This window comes from Phalaenopsis equestris, unplaced genomic scaffold (genome assembly GCF_001263595.1).
Source record: "Phalaenopsis equestris unplaced genomic scaffold, ASM126359v1 Scaffold221702, whole genome shotgun sequence".
Lineage (NCBI taxonomy): Eukaryota > Viridiplantae > Streptophyta > Magnoliopsida > Asparagales > Orchidaceae > Phalaenopsis > Phalaenopsis equestris.
The window spans coordinates 78,541-100,605 of record NW_018239910.1 but is presented as its reverse complement, the minus strand read 5'-3'; the positions used below and the strand labels follow the sequence as shown (position 1 = coordinate 100,605).

At 36.7% G+C, this 22,065-nt stretch overlaps 1 protein-coding gene across 9 annotated transcripts in view; it reads right to left on the bottom strand.

Annotated features, from left to right (window-relative positions):
- Positions 1–22,065, bottom strand: part of LOC110037582 (uncharacterized protein YNL011C) — a 162,595-nt gene that overhangs the window by 88,266 nt on the left and 52,264 nt on the right. For 8 of the 9 annotated variants that reach the window (XR_002295349.1, XM_020742256.1, XM_020742255.1 and 5 more), the window contains one exon: positions 12,534–12,581. The exons of the other annotated variant lie outside the window; for it this stretch is intronic. Coding sequence is in view for 7 of the 8 variants with exons in the window: in XM_020742256.1 (XP_020597915.1) it covers positions 12,534–12,581 (48 nt within the window). In the remaining variant the exon portion in view is untranslated. The remainder of the gene's footprint in view (positions 1–12,533; positions 12,582–22,065) is intronic. 9 annotated transcript variants of the gene reach the window in all.

The window sequence follows — 22,065 nt, the reverse complement described above, 5'->3', positions numbered from 1 at the left end:
CATACCCTAAAACATCAAGAACCAGACATTTGATGAATAATGGAATATGATTTCCTTCCCCGACATAAGTCTAGCGGGAGTTGGCTCGACCCTCCTCAGATGATTGGCTGTCCCACGCCCGACAATGTAATCGACTCGTGGACAATGAAAATTTCTAAAAAAAATAAGTTTTGATAAACTCATTTCAAGAAAAAACACACTTTTCTACGAAATAAAAATTGATAACTCTTCTTTGCATGTTTAAAATTTGTATGCATGTTAAAAAAAAAACATAAAACATACTTTAAAGTTGGTTGTCCACCTAACGAATACCTATTTAGGGTGGGAAATAGCCCTCTAAGTGAGGTTCAAGACACACTTCTAGACGAGTGGCGGGTTCTATACATTCGGGTGACCGAGTAGCCTTCGTGGATCCTCGAGAATAAATATACAGCTGAGCATAGTCTCATACGAGAGCTTGCAGTCCCCCTCTTCCGAATTTTTTTTCTTTTGTTTTATCGAAGCTTTGGGACAGGGCACTCTTGTTACTTTTCCTTTCTTTCGGGATTTCTTCTGGATTTTTGAGGTTTTTCTTTTACTCGAGTCTTTTCTCATTGATTTTCTCGAGTTTTCTGCTTTTCCTCGGATTTCCTTGACGACGTTTCTTCCAGACTTCGCTTTTGAGATGCATTTAGGCTTGCTATACTTAAGAAACGGCGGATCTCACGGGCAAACAGGTTTGCTTTACATTTTACAGTGCTTTATTTTTTTGTTGCTACTTGCTACTGTCCTTCCTGTACAGCATGTTATATCATTTATGTTTCTACCTACTACTGTACTGTATAGCATGTTATATTATTCATGTTTCTACTTGCTATTGTTCTTCCTGTACAGCATGTTATTCTGTTCCTGTTTTTGCCTACTACTGTTCTACATGCATCATACTGTTTGTCCTGTATTGCACATTTTATATTATATAGCTTTAAGCATGTCTTCTTTTATATAGGACATTTAGAGGACTACAACCATAGGGTCGTTTGATTTGACACCATAGCTGAACACCCTAGAAAACGTAAACTCGTCACGTCGAGAAGCTTGGAGCTAGCGCGATGGGCAGCATGACTATCATCAACAACAGAACATGTCTTCACCTGCAAAACCATTCCCTTTCCTAGAAATTAAACAACAATCCATAGGATTTCGAGGTTGTTTGCCTATCGCAACACAAATCCTCCACCTTTTCTTTATGCATTCGTATAACTATGCTTAGCTCTTTTGTACGATTTCAGCCCTAACTCGTTCTAGGTTCCGAGGTTGTTGTCCGATATGACGTAAACCCTCATATCTTCTAGGCGACTTGTGTGACCGTGTCACGCAAGTATAAGCCCTAATTAAATAGAATTGGTAGGATGAAACACTTGAATAATTTCTTCTCAAAACTGAAAACAAATCATAGGATAGACTGGGAAGCCACCGGGGTTCGCCTCAGGATCTGTGGCATCCCCTAGTTTCTCTTCATTTGGATTCCTCAACAATGTTCCAGATTAGATTCTGTTCCAGATTCGAGTATTTCCCCTTTCACACCTCTTCGTCTGATTTCGTTGAAAAGTCCTATCCTTTTGACTTCCCTGAAGATAGTATTCCCAGATTTTTATCGAAAGTTTTCTTAGGTGACTTTGGTCATTTAAGATGTAATTAACTATAGGGGTTTGCCCAAACTCCTAATAGGAAGTTTTTCCGAACCCAGTCTAAAATAAACCATATTTAATTCTTTGTATTAAATAGGGGAACTTGTCGGCAAATAAAACGGTTTCGCAGACCAAACGGATGTCATATATTTCTTAGTTTATTTGATTGAGCCTCATCCTTAAGTCTTGTGTTTATCCCTCGGGATAGATACAAGATTTGAGGTAGAGCGCTCTTTCATTTAAACTGTGAAAGATATGAGGTCAGTTTGATTTCATATTTTTATAAAATTACACATATATGTAAATTAAAACGTCCTTCCGAAGCGGGCGACGGGACTTCACTTCCAGCGACCGACAGCTTCTTACGGACAACTTTTGAACAAACCACCCACCACAAAAACTTTTAACTTTACCCCCTTTTAGCGCCGACAGAGTGCTTCTAAGGTTCGTCTACAACGCCCTCATCACAACTACTATCTCACTCTCATCTCTCGAGAGTTGATACTCCTCACCTTATTCCTCACTGTCTCATCCTCGCTCACTTCATGACAACCTACTCTTTGAATATCACAACGGGCAATTGGAAGCCATATGTCCAAAATCATGGCATATGAAAGTATTTACTGGCTGAAACTATACCGAGCAGCTATTCCTCTCAGGACACTTCCCACTCTAATTTGCTTTGTCATTCCTCTGACCCATCTTCTCAACTCGTCAAGGCATGTTGCTGCTACTGCTTCCAGCTACAAGGGGTTGTTTGAATGTGGGTCGGTAACTGCTCTATTATTGTTGTCTCTCCACTTTCAGAGCTAATCTTTGTATGTCCCTTAGTGTCCAATAAATTTAAAGATGGATCACATTACTGATGGTAGACTTCAGGCCTCCCAAGTATGGAAAATATTTGCATGTGTAAGACGTACGCAGAGCTGCGTACGTCGGGAGGTTATTCAGAGGGTATAGGGTGGTTATATTCGTGTTATACCCCTATGTAACCTCCCCGTAACCTACCTGTAACCTATAAATAAGTTTCGCGCTTCAGTATTTCTGGTAGGTGCAGATAAGTTACAGGGAGATTACAGGGGTATAACACGGATATAACCCCCTTGTATCCTTTAGATAACCTCCGACGTACGCAGCGCTGCATACGTCTTATGTAAGCAAATATTTTCCCCCAAGTATCTAGCTATTATACGCTCCTCTGTCTCCATTAGTTCACATTTCAACTTAAGCTCATATATTTTGTTGTATACTCCACTAATAATTCCTTTTGCTGCATATAATGGAGCTTCTAGAAAATATCCTGGCTGCAGTGTGGAAACAGATACTATCACTGTATCGCCTTCTTCATTTTCTCTCAAGTAGTGGTTTTGTCTCGTCCTTCTCTCGTTCTTTCCATCTTCAGGATCTCCAACCACAAAGGCATTTTTTCAGCTCAATGGCTACGAGCTTTATTCTTCCGTCATCGGGCACCTCATATTCAAAGCTCCTCTAACCAATCTGCATCCACTTTAAGAAATCGTCTGGATTCATTCTCCCCTTGAAGTCCGATAGAGCCACCTTTACTCCCAGATCTCTATTGCCCTCCTACAAACATTCCCTCTCTAGGCTTCCTTTGATATTGAATCTCGAAACACCTCAGTTGATCCTTCTCTTTGTTGAATTCATCCCTATTGAAAGGATTCAATTGTTCTTCTCGCTCTCCTTTTTAGATCTGGTTGTTACAGATGACAGTGACACCAACTTGGGTCCTTTCCTCAATGACATTGAGCCATTATAGTACTTGGAGTAGTCGTTGTATCTCATCCATGGTGAACTCTTGATTAGATTCTTATAATTGCCTCCTCGGCGGCATAATTAGGTTTTGCGTGTGGATAGGTAGAAAGAGGTGTGTATGGCGTTGCAGGATAGGAAAGAAAACTTTTAGGTGAAAATGGTGTGAGGAAGTGGTGGATACTAGGAACCCTAAGATATGACTAGGGTTATACTAGCTCTGATACCAAATGATACCAGAGTTAACCAAACAATAGCAAGAATTGCACTTTTAATACTGAAATCAAATAAGGCTTATACCAAACACACACAAAAATAGGAAATAACAAGAGACAAAACAAATGCCAAGCTAAGGCTTAGATTGAGGGTGGTGGGAAGGTTGTGATAGAGTGCCTATGGTTGGGGAAATAGGATGGTTGTAATGGGGAGGTGGCTAGCGATGGGGCTACATCAAGGGGATGGCTGGTGAATGGGTTGCGACAAAGTAGGAAGGCTAGCAGTATGGTTGCAACAAGGGGAGATGGCTATCGATTGGACTGCAGCAAGGGAGGTGGCTGGCGACTGGACTATAGCAAGGAATGCAAAGGATGGCGGCAAGGCTATAAGAGACAACAATATGAAAGGAGGCTAGGTGGTAGACAGCTGCAAGAAATCAGCGACGTGGCTATATCCTAGTGGTTGCAGCGAGTATGGCGATGAGGACAGTAGAGGAAGTGGAAAGGTTGGCGGCAAGGCTGCAAGAGACTATGGGAGGAGGCTGCATGGTAGGTAGTTGTAAAAAATCAGTGAGGTGGTTATTTCCAAGTGACTGCAACAAGTATGATGCGACAACAGTGGAGGGAAGGTTGTGAAGAAAGTGAGAAGGTCTAGGATAATTACCACCTCGAAGGAGATAAAGTCGGAGCAACATCCGTCATCAAATACAACCCTAGAAAGAAAACCCTGAATGCCGACAGCTATCCCGACAGAAAACACGAATAAAAACTACCATAAAACACAGAAATAACATATAAAACTACTAGGCTAGCAAAGGGTGTGGTATAGGCAGTAATTCACAGGCAAGGAAAGGATTTACTGGCCCCCTCCTCCCATAGATTGAACCGATCTATGCAGGACTGAATCGGTCTAGGCAGCTTACGGCTGCAGCCTCCCGTATAGAGAAGATCCTACGTCAAATGATGCATAGAAATTATATGAAGTTTGCATACACGGTTTTAGTGCAGCTCCTTTTTTTTTCAAATTAAAAGCATGCCCAGTTTACACCACCACCCCACAACAAACTACACTCAAACATCAAGATCAAACATATTACTAGATTTCACATATCAACAACTCTATTCCTCTTCTCATGACGCACTTCAACATTGAATTCATTCATCGTAACTTCCTTAATTTCTTTCTAGTTAACATAAGCAAGCCCTTCATTATATTTCAAAAGGGTTTGCAAACCGCCTTAGCCTACTGATTGAGAGCTTTGCTTTCAACCAAGAGGTATTAGGTGTAAAGCCTTATACATGCAGTGTGCATGTATTTGCTTTTATTTATAGAAAGCCCAAGAAGGCTAATATATTAACTAGAAAGAAAGATACAGATACAATGTGTGGGACGGCCCAAGCATGGCACCCTGCCCACAAAAAAACCACAAATGGTTCCAAAACTAGAAAATATAGAAAATTACATTAAAGACTTAAAGAAAAAGCCTAAAAGTGTCGAAATACAAAATATCAAGTGGCTAAAGAGCGATCAAATTTGGTCTTTCCTCTGCCTCTAGTTCTCCGGAAGGAGTAAGCTAATAAGTTGGCAAGATGATTGTCATTTTCAGTAGTAATCAATGTATCATTCAATACGTTCCCGAGCTGGTGTCGGCCTTCACTCTTCTTCTTCCTCTTTTAGTAGGTTAGCCCTGTCATTCCTCTTCCGAAGATTGGCTCGCCTGATCTTGGTCTAAAGTGTGCTGGAGATGTGCAGGTTGTTGAACATTAGGAACTACATGTTGTATCGGCTGATCTGTTATTGGATCAAAGGAGCACTCTCGTGTATCTTGACATGTAAGTGAGTTCTTCAATAACAGTGGGTGGTATAAACACAATCAGATCTGTAGCTGTAGTATGGTGTTCTTCGGTGTTCTTCGTCAGGAACCTTCGTCAGGAACCGCGGTGTTGGAAAGAGAATCGGGTTGCATCTTCTCAACAGAGATGATAGGTAGCTGATATTTAAAGATATCCGGCCTTAGACGAGGATGCAAACGATAGCAAATAGTGGCGTTGTGGCCAAACATACTGCAATGAGAGCAATAAGATGGATGTGGTTCTATTTCAACTTTTTGTCAATACCCGTTGTGAGTGATTTCAATCCATATATCATCCGGAGCCGGTTGAGTGATCTCTTTGATTAATATCACTCTCAACTAACACACAAGCCACAGAGGGTCTAGTGATAGCAAGCGTAGAACTATCAACCTTGAGAGGCTTACCGTAAGTAGTTGCTAAGGAGTAGGAAATTTTACAGTTGAACAGATGTAATTTTAACTCCGGAAACTTTATCCAAACTGGAATAATAGGGAACTCCACTTTTGGATCAAAACAAATAATCCACTTCAGAATTTTCATATAATGGTTGTTGATTTTGATAACTTTTTGTGAAAAAATGTGTGTAATCGACGTCATGAGACAACTGAATCAGTATGTGTCGACCGTCAACTAAACTAATATTCCAACTGCCCAACAGCTTCATAGCATCAAATTATTTCGAATGATCTCAAGTTTTGGGTGACCATAAGGAAATTTTCGCACTAGAGCAAAATGCTACGAGGATGCAAGAGTACAGGTATCAACCTCTGTGAGAATAAGAGCAGGCTTCCCATTTTTTTTCTAGTTTTTTAATGAAGGTGTGATCGCCTCCACCTTCAAGAGCCTAGTGAAATGATTGTGAGACATTGCAGGATTTATCTATACGAAAATCAGTCTCGGAATCTAAAAGAGGAGCACGAGTAGGTAAGTTGTCTGCAAGTGCAGTGGCGTAGGAACGGAACGTCGATGCCATCTTCATAGCAACAAGGCGGGCCGGCAGGCAGGAAAACTTCGGAGGCAGTACAGCTGCGAGCAGTCGCGGGTGAGAGACGCAAGCGTCGAGAGCCGTCGATTGCGGGTGAGAGAAGACGCGAGCCGTCGACTGCGAGGTCGTCGACTGCGAGAGCAGCGAGCGTTGTCGAGAGCAGGTGAGACGTTGTCGAGTACAGAGATGAGCGTCATCAACAGGAGGACGTTTACAAGAGCGTGAAAGCGTCCTCTCAGGAGACGAAGGAGAGAAAATGAGAAATCAAGGAATCACCGCCGGTAATCGTCATCGTGTGAATGGTGCTAGCAGCGGGCAGCTCTGTTAGGGTTTCGCCCTATGGCGGTTCCCTGTTCTGCACTTTTGGCTTTACTACATCTGACATTCGATTTCTTCGTCTCTTCTCTTCTGTTGCAGTAATCGTGCCCGACGACAAAGGGCCTTTTCAGCTTCTTCTGTCGCAATTGCGCCCGAGGATGGTTATTTTCTTCATAGTTGTGCCCAACGACGAAAGCCTCCTCCGTTTTCGTTGACTTCTTCCCTCTATCAGCTGTGCCCGACAGACTTGTCGGCTTGTTGCTCGCATCGTCTCTTCTGCTCACCTTTTTCTAGCGGCTCACCAAGCCGCTTTGGAGATGGCCTCAACGATGTGTTTCTATGCCACTACACTTGCCGACGACTTTCCAATTCCTACTTGTGCTCCTCTTTCAAATTCAGATTCTGGTTTTCATATTGACAAGCCTTGCAATGTTCTACAATCTTTCCACAACGCTCTTGAAGATGTTAGTGATCACACTTTCATCAAAAAGCTTGGTAAAAAAATTGGAAAGTCAGCTCTGATTCTTACTGAGGTTGAGACCAGTACTCTCGCGCCCTTTTGGTGTTTTGCTCCAGTGGGGAAATTCCTTTATGGTCGCCCAAAACTTGAGATCATTCAAAAAAGAGTTTGATGTTATGAAGCTATTGAGCAGCTGGGATATCAGCTTACTTGGCGGACGACATATCCTTATTCAGTTATCTCATGATGCCGACTACACTCGCATTTTTTCTCGAAAAGTTATCAAATCGACAACCGTTTTATAAAAATTCTGAAGTGGACTAACGATTTTGATCCAAAAGCTGAATCCCCTATCATTCCTGTTTGGATAAAGTTTCTGGGGTTAAAATTACATCTGTTCAACTTGGAAATTCTCTACTGCTTAGCAACTGCTTACAGTAAGTCTCTCAAGATTGATAGTCCTATGTTTGTTGTCACCAGACCCTCAATGGCTTGTGTGTTAGTTGAGAGAGATATTACTCAACTAACTCCGGATGAGGTATGGATTGACACCCCTCACAACGGGTATTGGCAAAAGATTGAAATAGAACCACACCCTCCTTATTGCTCTCATTGTAGTATGTTTGGCGGCTTGCATCCTCATCTAAGGTCGAATATCGCTAAAGATCAGTCATCAACCATCCATGTTGAGAAGGTACAACCTGATCCTCTTTCCAACACCGCAGTTCCTAATGAAGAACACCATACTACAGGTACAGATCCAAATGTGCTTATATCACTCATTGTTATTGAAGAAAGAACTCATTGTTATTGAAGAAGACTCACTTACATGCCAAGACACATGAGAGTGCTCATTCGATCCAATAAAAGATCAACTGGTACAACAAGTAGTTGCTTTTAATGTTCAACAACCTACACATATCCGGCGCACTTTAGACCAATCTATTGATCATGTGAGTCAAGCTTAGGATGAGGAATGACAGGTCTATACCAGGAGGAATAAGAAGAATAGAGGCCGACTCGAGCTCGAGAACTTATTATATGATACATTGGTTACTACTAGCAATGGCACTCAACTTACCAATTTATTAACTGGCTCCTTCCCTAGAACTAAAGGCTGAGGCAAGATAAAATTGGGTTGCTCTCTAGCTAACTGATGCTCCATATTTTGGCACTTTTTGCTTTTTTCTTTACGTCTCTCATGTATTTTTCTTTTTTTTTTCTCTTTTTGGAACCTTTTGCATCTGGTGATTATCGTGTAGGCAAGGTGTCATGTTTGGACCCTTCTACACAATCTACATATATCATACTTTATTTTAATATATTAGTCACTGGGCTTTCTCATATATAAATATATAAAGCAATTTTTTGTTTTTTTGTAGAGCACGTGTCGAAAAACTCTAGTTTTTTGCCCCATTATGGATTATGCAAATTCCATGGTTGCATGTGTTCATCATTCCTTTGTTTAGGCCTACTCATTTCCAAATATTCTTTGAATATTACAAGTCATCTTGACATGGACATGTCTATTTCTTTAAAAAAGAGATTGAGATTGGTTCCTCTACAAATGATTATTGGCAAAAGGATATATTTGAGAGCATACCTTCCTACTATTCTTTTTACAAACTTTTTTATCACAATTACTTAGTTTGCTTCAAGGTTCACCCAAAACCAAGAAAATAATCTTTCGTTGATCCCAGTTTTGGGAAAACAGGGAGCATGCAAATGACTAGAGCCTACGAACAAACGTGGTCGGTGCATTTTCCCCTACTCCATATATGTATTGTACTAAAAATTGGAACCAATTTTAAACCTGATTGTGGAATCTGAGTCCTCTTTTTTTTATGTTCCTACCTAAAATACCAAAGTTGTGGTAGAAACTTCTTAAGCAAAAACATCAATCCAAATCCACCAGTATTGTTAATTCGTCATGACCATCCTAATATAAAGGATATGGTAATTCTAAAGTATTAAATCACTGGTATAAATAAAGCTTCAAATCCTATTTATGAAGAAAGACAGATATGGGGAAGAGGTACAAAATCATAACCCATTAATCTGTCAAATGACTTCGGTATTCTTGACTTCTAAGGAATTCATGGACTAGTTCTACTCCCTCGGATACTTTCTATTATGTTATTAAGTTATCTTCAAGTTTGTATTTTGTTTTTCACTTTATCATCTAGCAATTTGTCATAATTGCATAATATTGTACACATTTTCATTGACTAGCAGTAAAATTTACTTTAAAAAACATAACCTCAAACATGATGCAAGCACATTCATGTCAAAAATCTCTCACATCGACATGTTGTCATGTGTATTTGTGTGCTTTCTCTCCATTTCAAATTCAAAATAAAACATTTTACACTCCTATTTCCTCAAAATTAAAAGGCAAACATAAACACATGAAACTCTCAACACATGCAAACATGCACACGTCCAAGTACTTACAGTACACAAACTCACATGCAGACATGTTCAAGTGAATGTACATACAAAAATCAAAATAGATGCCTGCAGTGACATATAAATATTGCATGTGTACCAGACATATATTATATGCCTCCATCCATCCATCATAAATACCCCCGTAAATACATACTCATGTACATATATAATGTCTATGTAATCACTCTTGACAAATCTTCCTTCTAGATGCTTCGAACTGTCATTGCTACATGCACACGCTGCAGTAACTTGAGTTCTATCACATAATTCTTATGTATTTACATATCTAACGCCTAAACTTCAAATTTTATATACATGCCACTTTACCTACACATGAACAGATGAAAATTTTGGATGGTATAAATGTAAAAAAAAAATATAGATGTTAGATATGTAAATACATAGGGATTGGTGATAGATATGTAAAGACATAGGAATTGGGGGGTATTTATGTAAATGTCCCGTATGTTTAACATGAATAAGGATGAAGAAAAATGTTTACTAGCTCTTAAATGTCATGTTATGCCTTCTTTAATGTTGTAGTCAAAATTGATCAAGGGTGCAATATTCTTCAATTTAGCTGAAAAATCAAAAGGCCATGGCATCATCAACAAAACAAGTGCGTCAGTGTGTTATTGATAACTTGTGTTACATCCTAAAAAAATAAAGAATAAGTCCTTTATTCTTACAGAAACCTTTTCCAACCAATTAAAAACATGTGTAATATTATCTCAGTTTCATTCATTTTAAATTTTCCTGTTGTATGAGGAATGTGGGGCCAAAGAGGCTAAGGTGTTCTCTAGTTTCTGCAGGCCATAATCTCCTAACATAAGCTGACAACCCAGATAGTGTTCTCTGCCATGTAAATTAGACTCGATGTAAAATCCACGGAGGGAAATCCATATGGTTGCGTTTAGATACACTAAAAATGATAGATTGCGAACCCATCCATATATCTAGTCATATTTATCTATTGATTACTACTATCCATCCAACAAAAAGTGCTTTCTACAAAAATCTACTGATCTTCTGCATTTCATGTTTGATCATGGCCTCTTTGGATCCCAACTCTTGCAATGACTTTTCTTAGGGTCTTTTTTGACCCTCTAGTGAGATCACCACAATCCTAGGCAGCCCATGATTTTTATAGGCCCCTCATATTGCTTCCCTGGTAGTTGTGCCTCCTCTACCTCAACCTCATCACTCATTTATGAAACATTTGTGGTTCGAATGCTGTTAGCCACTTTCAATCCACCCAACATATCTCCATTTTTTTTTACCAGAATTCACTAACTGAATAAAATAAACAATCTTTATCTTTTAAAAAAAATTCTACTCTCCTCGTACTTATAAGAAAATTATATATGCTTATTAGGCCACTCACCCTCTTTTTGGGAAACTCTTTATGGGTCAAGATAGCATTTAAGTAATTTGCAAGTTCATGTCTGATTTACAGCAAATATGTGACTACTCTATTGAGCTTATCAATTCTCAGCTTCTCACCATAAAGATTTTTTTAGAAGTAAATTACATAAGACTTCTCCCGGGGTTTATATCATATATGTGGCCTCCCAATGCTCAGGTTAAAATTATGACTGTATTTTGATTGCTTTATGGTACCCCCTCACAATTATTTAAATCTTGTTTCTATGACTAATTCAACTGTTCTATTTCTTCTTCTTCACCTCTATTTTTAAAAAGTCTTCACAGATGAATTTTACCAGGCCCTCTATAGCTATATACCTAATAAAATTGAACGTCAAAACCTTTTTTTTCATAAGATATAGATTGGATCTTTATCATATGAATATTGGCAAAAGCTAAAATTTGAAAATATTTCTTCTTACTATGCTTTTCCCATATCTTTCGGCATAAATTCATGCAATATTTCAAGGCTTATCCCGAGCTAAGGAATCCCCAATTTCAAGCATAGGGCATTTCACCCGATGCTCATAATAATATTCTAACCCATTTGATGGAAGATCTACAATCATTAAACCAAGTTTGTTCCCAAACCCCGAAACCAAGATCCAATTCTCTTTTGGAGGCCATGGCTAATGTTCATGTTCCTGGTAGCCTCGTGATGAAGGTCACTTATTCATCTACTGATATTATCCCCAAAAATAATCCGCAAGTTTTTGAAACACCTTAACTTTACACTATTTGTGAATAAAATAAATATTATTTTTTGAAACAGGTTTCCAATTTTGAAAGTAGCATTTCAAGTGGTGACTGTCTCGTAGATAATTATACTAGAAGAGACGATAATCAAAGAAAATCTGCCGCCCCTATCTTTTCTCACTAGGCATCAAGCTAAGAGATCCAAATAGAAAGTCTTTTATGTGATATTGCTCTTTTTCTTTTTTTTTTCTTTTTTTTTCCTATGATATATCTTTGCTATTATCATTTTTATACCCATACAATTATCTGGTTAACATATTTTTTTTTAAGAAAAAATTACTTCTATAAAAACGCTCAACATCACAAGGCCAAAACCCCCTCCCCCCTCCTTTTAAAGAAAAATTCCTTAACTTTCATCAGAAGATACGTAAGCTAAAATTGCTTTGAGGTGTTATCTTCATTTATAGCAAAGCCAACAACAGCAATGGCAAAGAAAGTATAAAAAATAGACATATAAAACTAGACATTCTTAGGTACATTTGAAAATAGAGGGACAGGTTGAGACTTCACCAAGCATGTAGAAACAATTGTTTATTGATTAAAAACCATGAATTCCAGCACATTGCATCATGGTCAATAAGTATATTAACATCAAAACTAAAATTTAATATTGGCCTTCAACATTTCAGTACCTTAGGAATTGATCTTGATGCTATAATCTCACCAATGCCAGACAAAATCTATAAATTAAGAATGCAATTAAAAAAATAAAAAAATAACAAAAAAAAAAGAAAACGCTTGCTGAAGAAAATGATCCATTATTTCCGAAGGATGAAACTTTTAACAAAGCTGGAGAATAACATATAAGCTAAAATCTGCATAAAATTAAAAGCTTTATAAACTAAGACAAAACTTCGACACCAACAAGAAGAATCAGATCCAGCCTAGTCCAAGCAAATAACACTAGTAGGATCATGCCAATTGAAAAACAATAAATGTGGCTGATTGAAGTAGCCAAAATGCGGCGCCAGTTTCAAAGACATTAGGCAGTCATTATCCAACTTTGAAGAAGAAAAAATGAACCCATGAAAAGTTTATCTAAAACTAAACAGAAAGGCAGATGATGTTGATAAATCCAGATACAGAAACTTGAAGGTACCCATTATCACTCTTAGAAAAAATTAGATATTAATAAATGAAAAGTAGTTGTGTTACAAACTAAACTACCGACACTATTGCACCATGTTTTCAACTTGAATATAATTTAAAAAATTTAAGTTTGAACTAGAAATGTACAAACACTTGGGCAGCAAGTACAACATATATTTAAAATATCATCATTAAAAGTACCATTCTCCTATTTATTAAAGTTAGCTACATCAATCATCCTCCATTCATTCATGATGACTATTATATGAGGTGTTAACTTTATTTTCCACATAGTTATGCACAACTTCAAGTCATCTTTCCTTTGTCTATTAATTTCTTTCCTAATCCTTCCATATTAGCTATGCTTATTTGCCTTGAAAGTGTATCTTCAGCCCTTAATTGTAAATGACCAAATCACCAATTTTTTCCACGAGCTTTTCTTCAATTGGCCTCCCACTATTCCACTAATAAAACAGCCTCCTTCAATCCTCTTTTGTTTTACAAAACAATCATTAACATTATCATGTTTTCCACACTAAACTTACCTAAATGAAACTTTCTCTAGCACTTTGAATTCATAAAGCATAGACAATCTTATAGTTTCACAAAATTTAACTTCAATCCACAAGATATTTGTTTATAGTTTTAACACTCACAAAGCATTTTATTTTATTCAAGTAGCTTTCACTCTAAGAATTATGTCCGCATCTTTATCCTTATTTTTTCTTTAATAAATCCAACATACTTAAGTCTAAAATATAAGAATACAACAACAACAAACCTTTATCCCACTAAGTGGTGACAGCTACATAAATCATTTTTCTCCATTGTGTCCTATTGAGTGTCATATTTTAATTTAATTCTAATAAATTAAGATCATTTTTATACTCTATGCCGAAGTATTTTTAGCTCTCTCTACCTTTCATAACATAAGTCAAATTTTAAACATCTACTCTCCTAATAGGGTCATCGATGGTCGACCCTTAATATGATCAAACTATCTAAGGTGACTCTCTCTAATCTTGTTTGCCACTGGAGCTACACGTTTCATATATATATTTGTTTCGCATTTTGTCTCTAAGTGTAAAATCACTCATCCACCTGAGCATTCTCTCTCAACAACACTTAGTTTTTATGTTTTTCTTTTACAGACCAACATTATGGTCATAAAGCATTGAAAGTCTCACCACCATCTTATAAGGTTTTCCAATCTAAGGGGTACTTTCCTGTCACACAAGAAGCATGCTCTATTTCTCCACCTCAACCATCGAACTTAAATTCTACTAATATCATCTCCATCTATATTACAATCACTATGAACATTAGACCTGAGATATCTAAAACGTTCACTCCTTTTAATGACTTAATCACCCATTGTTACAACCTCGCCACTATCTACTACTAAAATCACATTCCATGTATTCAATTTTAGATCAACTCAAACGAAAATCTATAGTTTCAAAAGTTGACCTCCATAAATCAAGTTTTTTTTTTTTTTTTTTCTGAATTCTCTCTCTCTAGTCTTAATTACAAAAAATTTTCATATGCTTAAACACCCCCTCACTTTAGAGGATATCATTAATGGTCTCTTAAGTTGTTAGAAAATCAGAGAAAGGTAGAGGACCCAAGACTTTGATAAATATGCTAACTACTTATTTTGAATTGGATACATGAGAGAGATAATCTTCTTAAAAAGTATAGCAAATCTAATGAAATGATAATTGATCTTAATAAACATAGATTATTTTGTTGAATACAAGAATGTTAGCAATGTAGATGACAACATGGTTGAGTAACTAAAAAGCCAAACTCCTTTTAAAAAGAGCATGTACTCGTATCATTTCGAATGCAAAAGGGGCCACAGCTCTTCATTTAGCATCACTAACAGATTTAATCACAATGGTATGTTACTTACTTTATTTGAGCTACTAATGTGCAGAAAAGAATGCTAAAATTCTTTTATGTTTTGCACTTAAGGAAAAGTATTTTCATATTTTTCATGCAGATACAACATGTATTGGAAATGGAGCAATGTGAATGGTATTCGGAGTAAAGAAACAAAATGAAGGACTGCCACCATGGGCGCCTAAGCGCCAATCCCTCACTTAGCACTAAGGAGCCGCGACATTGGCGCTTAGGCGCCGCTCCCTTGGGCGCCAAGAAGCTAAGGCCATTCTGTGCAAATCGAGAGTCTGACACCTAGGCGCCAACAACTGTCGAAAGCAGTTTTCAGTTCAGAAGCCTGTCGTGGGGAGTTATTGGAAGGTCGTGAAGTGGTTTATGGGGCTTAAAATGGAGTCTATATTATGTCTATGTAAAGGGTGGTTTATGGTTGTTGAAGTGTGGTTGAAGGATTGATGCTAGTAGGTCTAGGATTGGTGAATTTAGGGAGATTGATGTTAGTTTATAACCTGTTGTAGAATCTCCTCCTCCTTCTAGGGCTGAGGATAGGGAGAACCTTCGAAAGCAGCAGTAAGGGAAGTACTTGGTGGAGCATCTTTAGTTGTAAAGGAGAGAAAGATAGTGTTTGTGTATTTTATTGTTTGTATTTCTTTAAAAACATCCTTTAGTAAAATTCTCTTGTTTTCAAATGAAACTTTGTGGTATGTTCTTCATGCTTTCTGAGTAGAACTTTTTACCTTATCTTGTGATGATCAAAGTAGGATGTGTAGGAATATTATGTATTGTGAAATTGCCTTTAATTACTTAATGTGATGTTTAACTTTCAAATCTTCATCTTCATTTACTTTTTATTTTGATCAAGTGAAATATTAAAATGTGTTGTGAACCATAATCACTCAGGAGAGCTATGGTGGAACCAACTAGATTAGTCACGTTGAACTGTGGAGTATAGGTGTGTACGCTTCGTAGAGAGATGCAAATGTTAGAGAAATATTCATTGATGAATTCAAAAAAGAAATTTAATGAAGTAAAGTCGTTTTAACCAATCATATTTATGCACTCGAGAGAGGGTAAAGAAGAGAGTTGCTCCTATTTATTACTAGCCAAATTTAGAATTTGTACTTTTCATTTCCTGCACTCCAATTATATCATTACAAGGTAGCTTTAGGCCTGATATTCATCAATTCAACACCTAGTTAAGTAGGATTTCAGTAGGATTTAAACTTTACAATTGCTTTAGATACTATAGGATTAGTTTGTAGGACTTGTAATTAAATCTAAATTCCAGGCTAGGAACGAAACTAGTAGGCTAAAGATTTTCCTAAGTCTAATACCCTCATTCCATGTGGGATTGACAATCCAAACTCAAAAATCTAATATTACTGTTACGACACGTGCACTTGCGTGAGCCCCAGAGTGTAGCTGCACCTGAAAGTAGGTATCAATTGGTGTCATTGTCAGGGAGCGACCGTGTATTTAACTTATGAAAATTTTAATTGAACCTCTAAGTCTTAGACTTGGACAGCTAGTGTCAATTGCTTGTGTTTGATTTTTTTCCTGTTTTGAAAAACAAAGAAAAATCAAATATATTTTGTGTGAATTTTACTTATTAGATTCTCTAGTTCGTGTATGTGTAATACAGGGCTTACAGGAGTTGCACCATACAGTTTCGAGTTAGAGAAAACTATTAAGAAAATTAGAAAACAAAAAAGACTTGAATAACACATAGGAGAGAAGACGAACAACCTACATAATAACCCAGAAATTCAAGCATCAGCCCATGAACCATTTTATGATACACATAGACCATTAAGAGACTATGTTAACCCTACGGCAGGTAAAATTTGCTTAAGCATTCAGACCTCTACTGCAGAAGTAACACATTCAAACTGAAACCTACTATCATCCAAATGTTGTAGAATAATCAATTTTGGGGAACACCATCTGAAGATCATAAATTACACTTAGCGAGTTTCTTAATACTCTGCGCTACATTTTGTTATAACGGTGTATCAAATGACACTGTTAGACTTAGATTTTTCCCTTTCTTCTTGAGGGACAAAGCAAAAATGTGATTAAATTCATTCGCACCTAGATCAATTAGGACGTTGAGTGACTTAGCCCTGAAATTTCTAGTTAAACATTTCCTGCCTTCAATAGTGGCTAAATTGAGGATGAAATCATTTCATGTTGTCAATATGAATGTGAGTCAATTTATGAAGCTTGTAAACGATCCAAAAACTTCTTAGAAAGTGCCCCCATCATGCACTGTCTGATTGGTTGATAATTCAGACTTTTTACAATGATTTAATAGGATCTCTTATGTTTATTATAGATGTCATAGCTGGTGGGTAACTTATGTCAAAATCATTTAATGAGGTCCACTCTTTGGTTGACGAGAAAGCTACCAACAACTTTCAATGATCTTCTGAGATAGTGAACCCCAGAAAAGTAGCAAGTGCATATGACACGGGCGTGCTTTTAATTTTAACTTCTCAGATAGTTGCAATTTCTAGAAAGCTAGAACAGTTTGGGATGATCCAACCTCAAGGATCCCAAGTCATTGAAAAAAATTCATTCGGACAACTGGTTGATGCTAACATTTCATCATTTGAGACTCTAAATGCAAATAGCAATAAAACAAACAGCTCGTATTCTAACTACTACAATCCCAGTTGAAAGAATCATCCTAAGTTTGATTGAAAAAATAATCAAGGTATAGGAAACCAACAATGGGAGTAATAGTAATAAACCATCTAAGAATTGGAACAATCAGGGTAATTTGAACTCAAGACCTTTTTATCCTCCAGGATATAGCTCGAATCCACAATTCAAGAAGAAGTTGTCTCTGAAAGAAGTTCTGCAAATGGGAAATCAGTTATAAAGCCAATGTGCAGCTATTAGGAACATAGAGAACACACTGGGACAGATTACAAACTCACTTAACAGTCGACCCCAAGGAACTCTTCCTACTAACACTGAGATTAACCCTAAAGAGAAGCAGTAAACATGTAAAGGTTGTCAAGTTGAGGAGTGGACGAGAGTAGGAGCAAGTGGTCCACAAAGATTCTGAGGTGCAGAAAGAGAACGTGAAACCTGAACGACCTGTGGAAGACCTTCCAAGGATTTAAAAAAACCATTCTCACCCACTAGGATTAACATAGAAAGACCGTCATCACCATTTCCTCAGAGACACCAGAAACAGAAACTAGATCAACAATTTTCACGATTCTTGGAAGTTTTCAAAAACTGGTCGCTAACATCTTGTCTGTTGAGGCCTGGAGCAGATGCCCAGTTATGTGAAGTTCATGAAGGATATACTCAACAAGAAGAGGAAGTTTGGAGGTTATGAGACTCTTGCACTCAGTGAGGAGTATAATGTTATCATACAAAAGAAGCTTCCTCAGAAGCTTAAGGATCCTGGGAGCTTCACTATTTCATATGCACTAGGATAAAAGTTCTATGAGAAGGATTTATGTGATTATGTTGTTAGTGTTAACCTTATGCCATTGTCTATTTTTAAGAGATTGGGATTAAGAGAGGTGGCTCTACCACTGTAACCCTTCAACATATTGATCGATCGATCACTTATCCAAGGGAGATTATAGAAGATGTTTTAGTGAATGTGGATAAATTTATCTTCCATGTTGATTTCATTGTATTAGATATGGAGAAGGTCGAGGAGATCCCCATCATACTAGGCAGACATTTCCTAACCATTGGTTGTGTTATGATTGGCATGCTAAAGAGAGAATCAACGATAAGAGTAAATGATCAGAAGATAACATTCAATGTGTTAAAATCTATGGAATTCCCTTATGATTGTAATGAAGATTCATGTTATAGGATCGATCTCATAGATCATCTGTTAAGTCATCAATTCCGAGAGTGTTTCGAAGTTAAACCACATGAGTAGATTTAGATCACAAATGAAATGATAGATATTGAGGTTGAATCAACTTTATTGGTTAAAGATAATCCAAGAATAGTTAGGGAGAGGTTTGAAATACTTGATACAACAGAAAATTGTAAATCTCTTGTTCCTTCTATTAAGGAATCCCCTGAACTTGAGTTGAAGATGCTTCCCAAATATTTAAAGTACGTTTATTTGAGAAAGTCGTCTACATTACCGGTTATTATATCCTCATAGTTAACTAATTCACAAGAGGACTAACTTATGAATGTTCTGAGGAGTTTTAAGAAAGCATTTGAATGAACTTTAACAGACATAAAAGAGATTAGTCCTTCTATATGTATGCATGGATCCTGATAGAACAAAATCATAACCCGAGGAGATCTTCAAAGAAGATTAAATCCTGTTATGAAAGAAATTCTAAAAAAGGAAATTTTGAAGTGGTTGGATGTACGTATTATCTCTCCTATATCAGATAGTGTCTGGATTAGCCCTATCCATAGTGCTCCAAATAAAGGAGTGACTGTGTCAGTAAATAAACATAATGAATTGATTCCAGTAGACATGTCACTGAGTGACGTATAAGTATCAATTACAGGAAACTAAACGCAGCTATTAGGAATGATAACTTTTCTTTATCCTATCTAGATCAGATGTTGGATAGGCTAGTTGCCCACTAATATTTATGTTCTCTGGATGGGTATTCTGGGTATCATCAAATCCCTATTACTCCGGAGGATCAGGATAAAACATAGTTCATAATTCCTTACAGGATTTTTGCTTTTCGAAGAATGTCCTTTGAGTTTTGTAATGCACCTGCTACGTTTCAACGGTGCATGATATCAATTTTCTGCGACCTGATTAAGAAGAGGATAGAAGTTTTATGGATGTTTTTTCACTGTTTGGTCTTTCATTTGATTCTTGCTTAGATCATCTAGCTAAGGTGTTAAAACGCTGTGAAGAGACCAATATTGTTCTCAATTGGGAGAAGGGCTAATTCATGGTTATTAGAGGAATTTTTTTAGGTCATAAAGTTTCTGAAAGAGATATGTAAGTGAACCCAACAAAATTAAAGTTATTGAAAACTTCCCCAACCTACTACTATGAGGGGAGTTAGAATTTTTTGGGATAGGCTATATTTTATAGGTAATATATTAGAATTTTTTTCTAAAATCGCTAAATATACGTCATCTTTTAGAAAAGGGCGTTCTATTTAACTTTGACCATGAATGCCTAAAAGCCTTTAATACTTTGAAAGAAAAGTTATTCACGGCTCCTATAATTGTCTCACATAATTGAGGGAAATAATGAGTTAATGTGCGATGCGAGTGACTACGCTATCGGGATAGTTTTAAAATAATGGCACAATAAACTGTTTAGAGCTATATACTATGCCAGTAACACCATTAATGAAACTCAAATTAATTATACTACTCCAAAAAAAAACCTTTTGGTCATAGTACATGCATTCAATAAACTTGGGCTCTATTTGATTGGTACCAAGTGTACTGTTCATATTAGTCATTCTGTTATTCGATATCTGATATAAAAAAAGATGTCAAGCCAAGGTTGATTAGATGGGTCATGTTGCTACAAGAGCTTGATATAAAAATAGTAGGTAGGAAAGGTACTGAGAATCAAATAGCGGATACTTATCGAGACTGGATCAGGAGAATTTATATGTTTATGAAGAGGAGATAAATGAGAATTTTTCTGATGAACAATTGTTTGTTATTACTGAATGAAACATTCTGAGGTATGCTATTATAGTAAATTACATAGTGATATTATGACCTATGGTTTGACATACCATCAACGAAAGAAATTCGTCCATGACACAACATATTACTTTTAGGACAACTAATACCTTTATAGAAAATGTAACGATCAAATGATTAGCAGATGTATACCCATAGAAGAAACCCTTGAAAGTATTAGAAAATGTGATGATTCTGAATTTGGGAGGCATTTTGGAGTTTATAGAACTGTTGCTAAGATTTTACAATTTGAAATTTATTAGTCTACTCTGTTTAGAGATGTGAATGAATATATCAAAACTTGTAACAGATGTCAGATAATAGGGAATATTTCCAAGCAAAACGAAATGCCCTGAATTTTACTTTAGAAATTGAGACTTTGGTGTTTAAAGTATAAATTTAATAGGACCATTTGTACCTTCGTTAGGTAATTTTTATATTCTGATAGCTGTGGATTATGTCTCAAAGCGGATAAAGGATATAGCCCTTCCTAATTGTGAAGCTCAGAGCGTATCTAAATTCTTAAAGAAGAACATATTTAGCGATATGATATGCCTAGAACTAGAATGATCATTAGTGATGGGGAAAGCCACTTTAGGAATAGAAGGATTGAGGCTTTAGTTGCAAAGTATGGAATTAAACATAGGATTGGCACATCGTATTATCTCAGACGAGTAGTTTGGCAGAAGTATCTAAACGAGAAATCAAAAAAATTTTAGAAAAAATTGTCAACCCTATTAGACAGGATTGGTCTTTGAGACTAGATGATGCATTGTGGGCTTATAGGACTGCTTATAAAATACCTACAGGAGTGTCTCCATATAGGCTCATATTTAGCAAAGTTTGTCACTTACCAGTGGAATTAGAACATAAAGCTTATTGGGTTGTTAAAGAATTCATTTACAATACGAAGGAAACTGGTGAGAAAAAAATACTATAGTTAAATGAATTTGATGAAATCAGACGAGAATCTTATGAAAACGTGAAAATTTCTAAAGAGAAAATGAAAAAATGGCATGATCGAAGGATTCTTAGGAAAGATTTTGAGTTTGGTCAGAAGGTTTTATTGTATAATACACAATTAAAATTATTTTCTAAAAAACATAAGTTGAGCTGGTCGGGATCATTTACTCTAGTAAAGGTTTATCCTTTTGGTGTAATTGATATTAAAGATTCTAAGAGTGGTAGTGTGTTCAAAGTAGGGGTGTAAATGAGCCGAACACGAGCGAGCCATGCTCAGTTCGTGTTCGGCTCGTTTATATTTCGAGCTCAAAAAGTGTGTTCGTGTTCGGCTCGTTTGCTTAACGAGTCGAACACGAGCTGTTCACGAACAAAGAGTCCTTTTAACAACCCTAATCATGTAATCATAAACCAATAAGAATTTGAGCAAAATTTAAAAATTATTATTTATATTAAAACATCATTTGAATCTAATCAAATAATTTTTATTCTATTTTCTTAATCAATATTTTAATTGATTATAAATCTTTGTAGTCTTGTAGT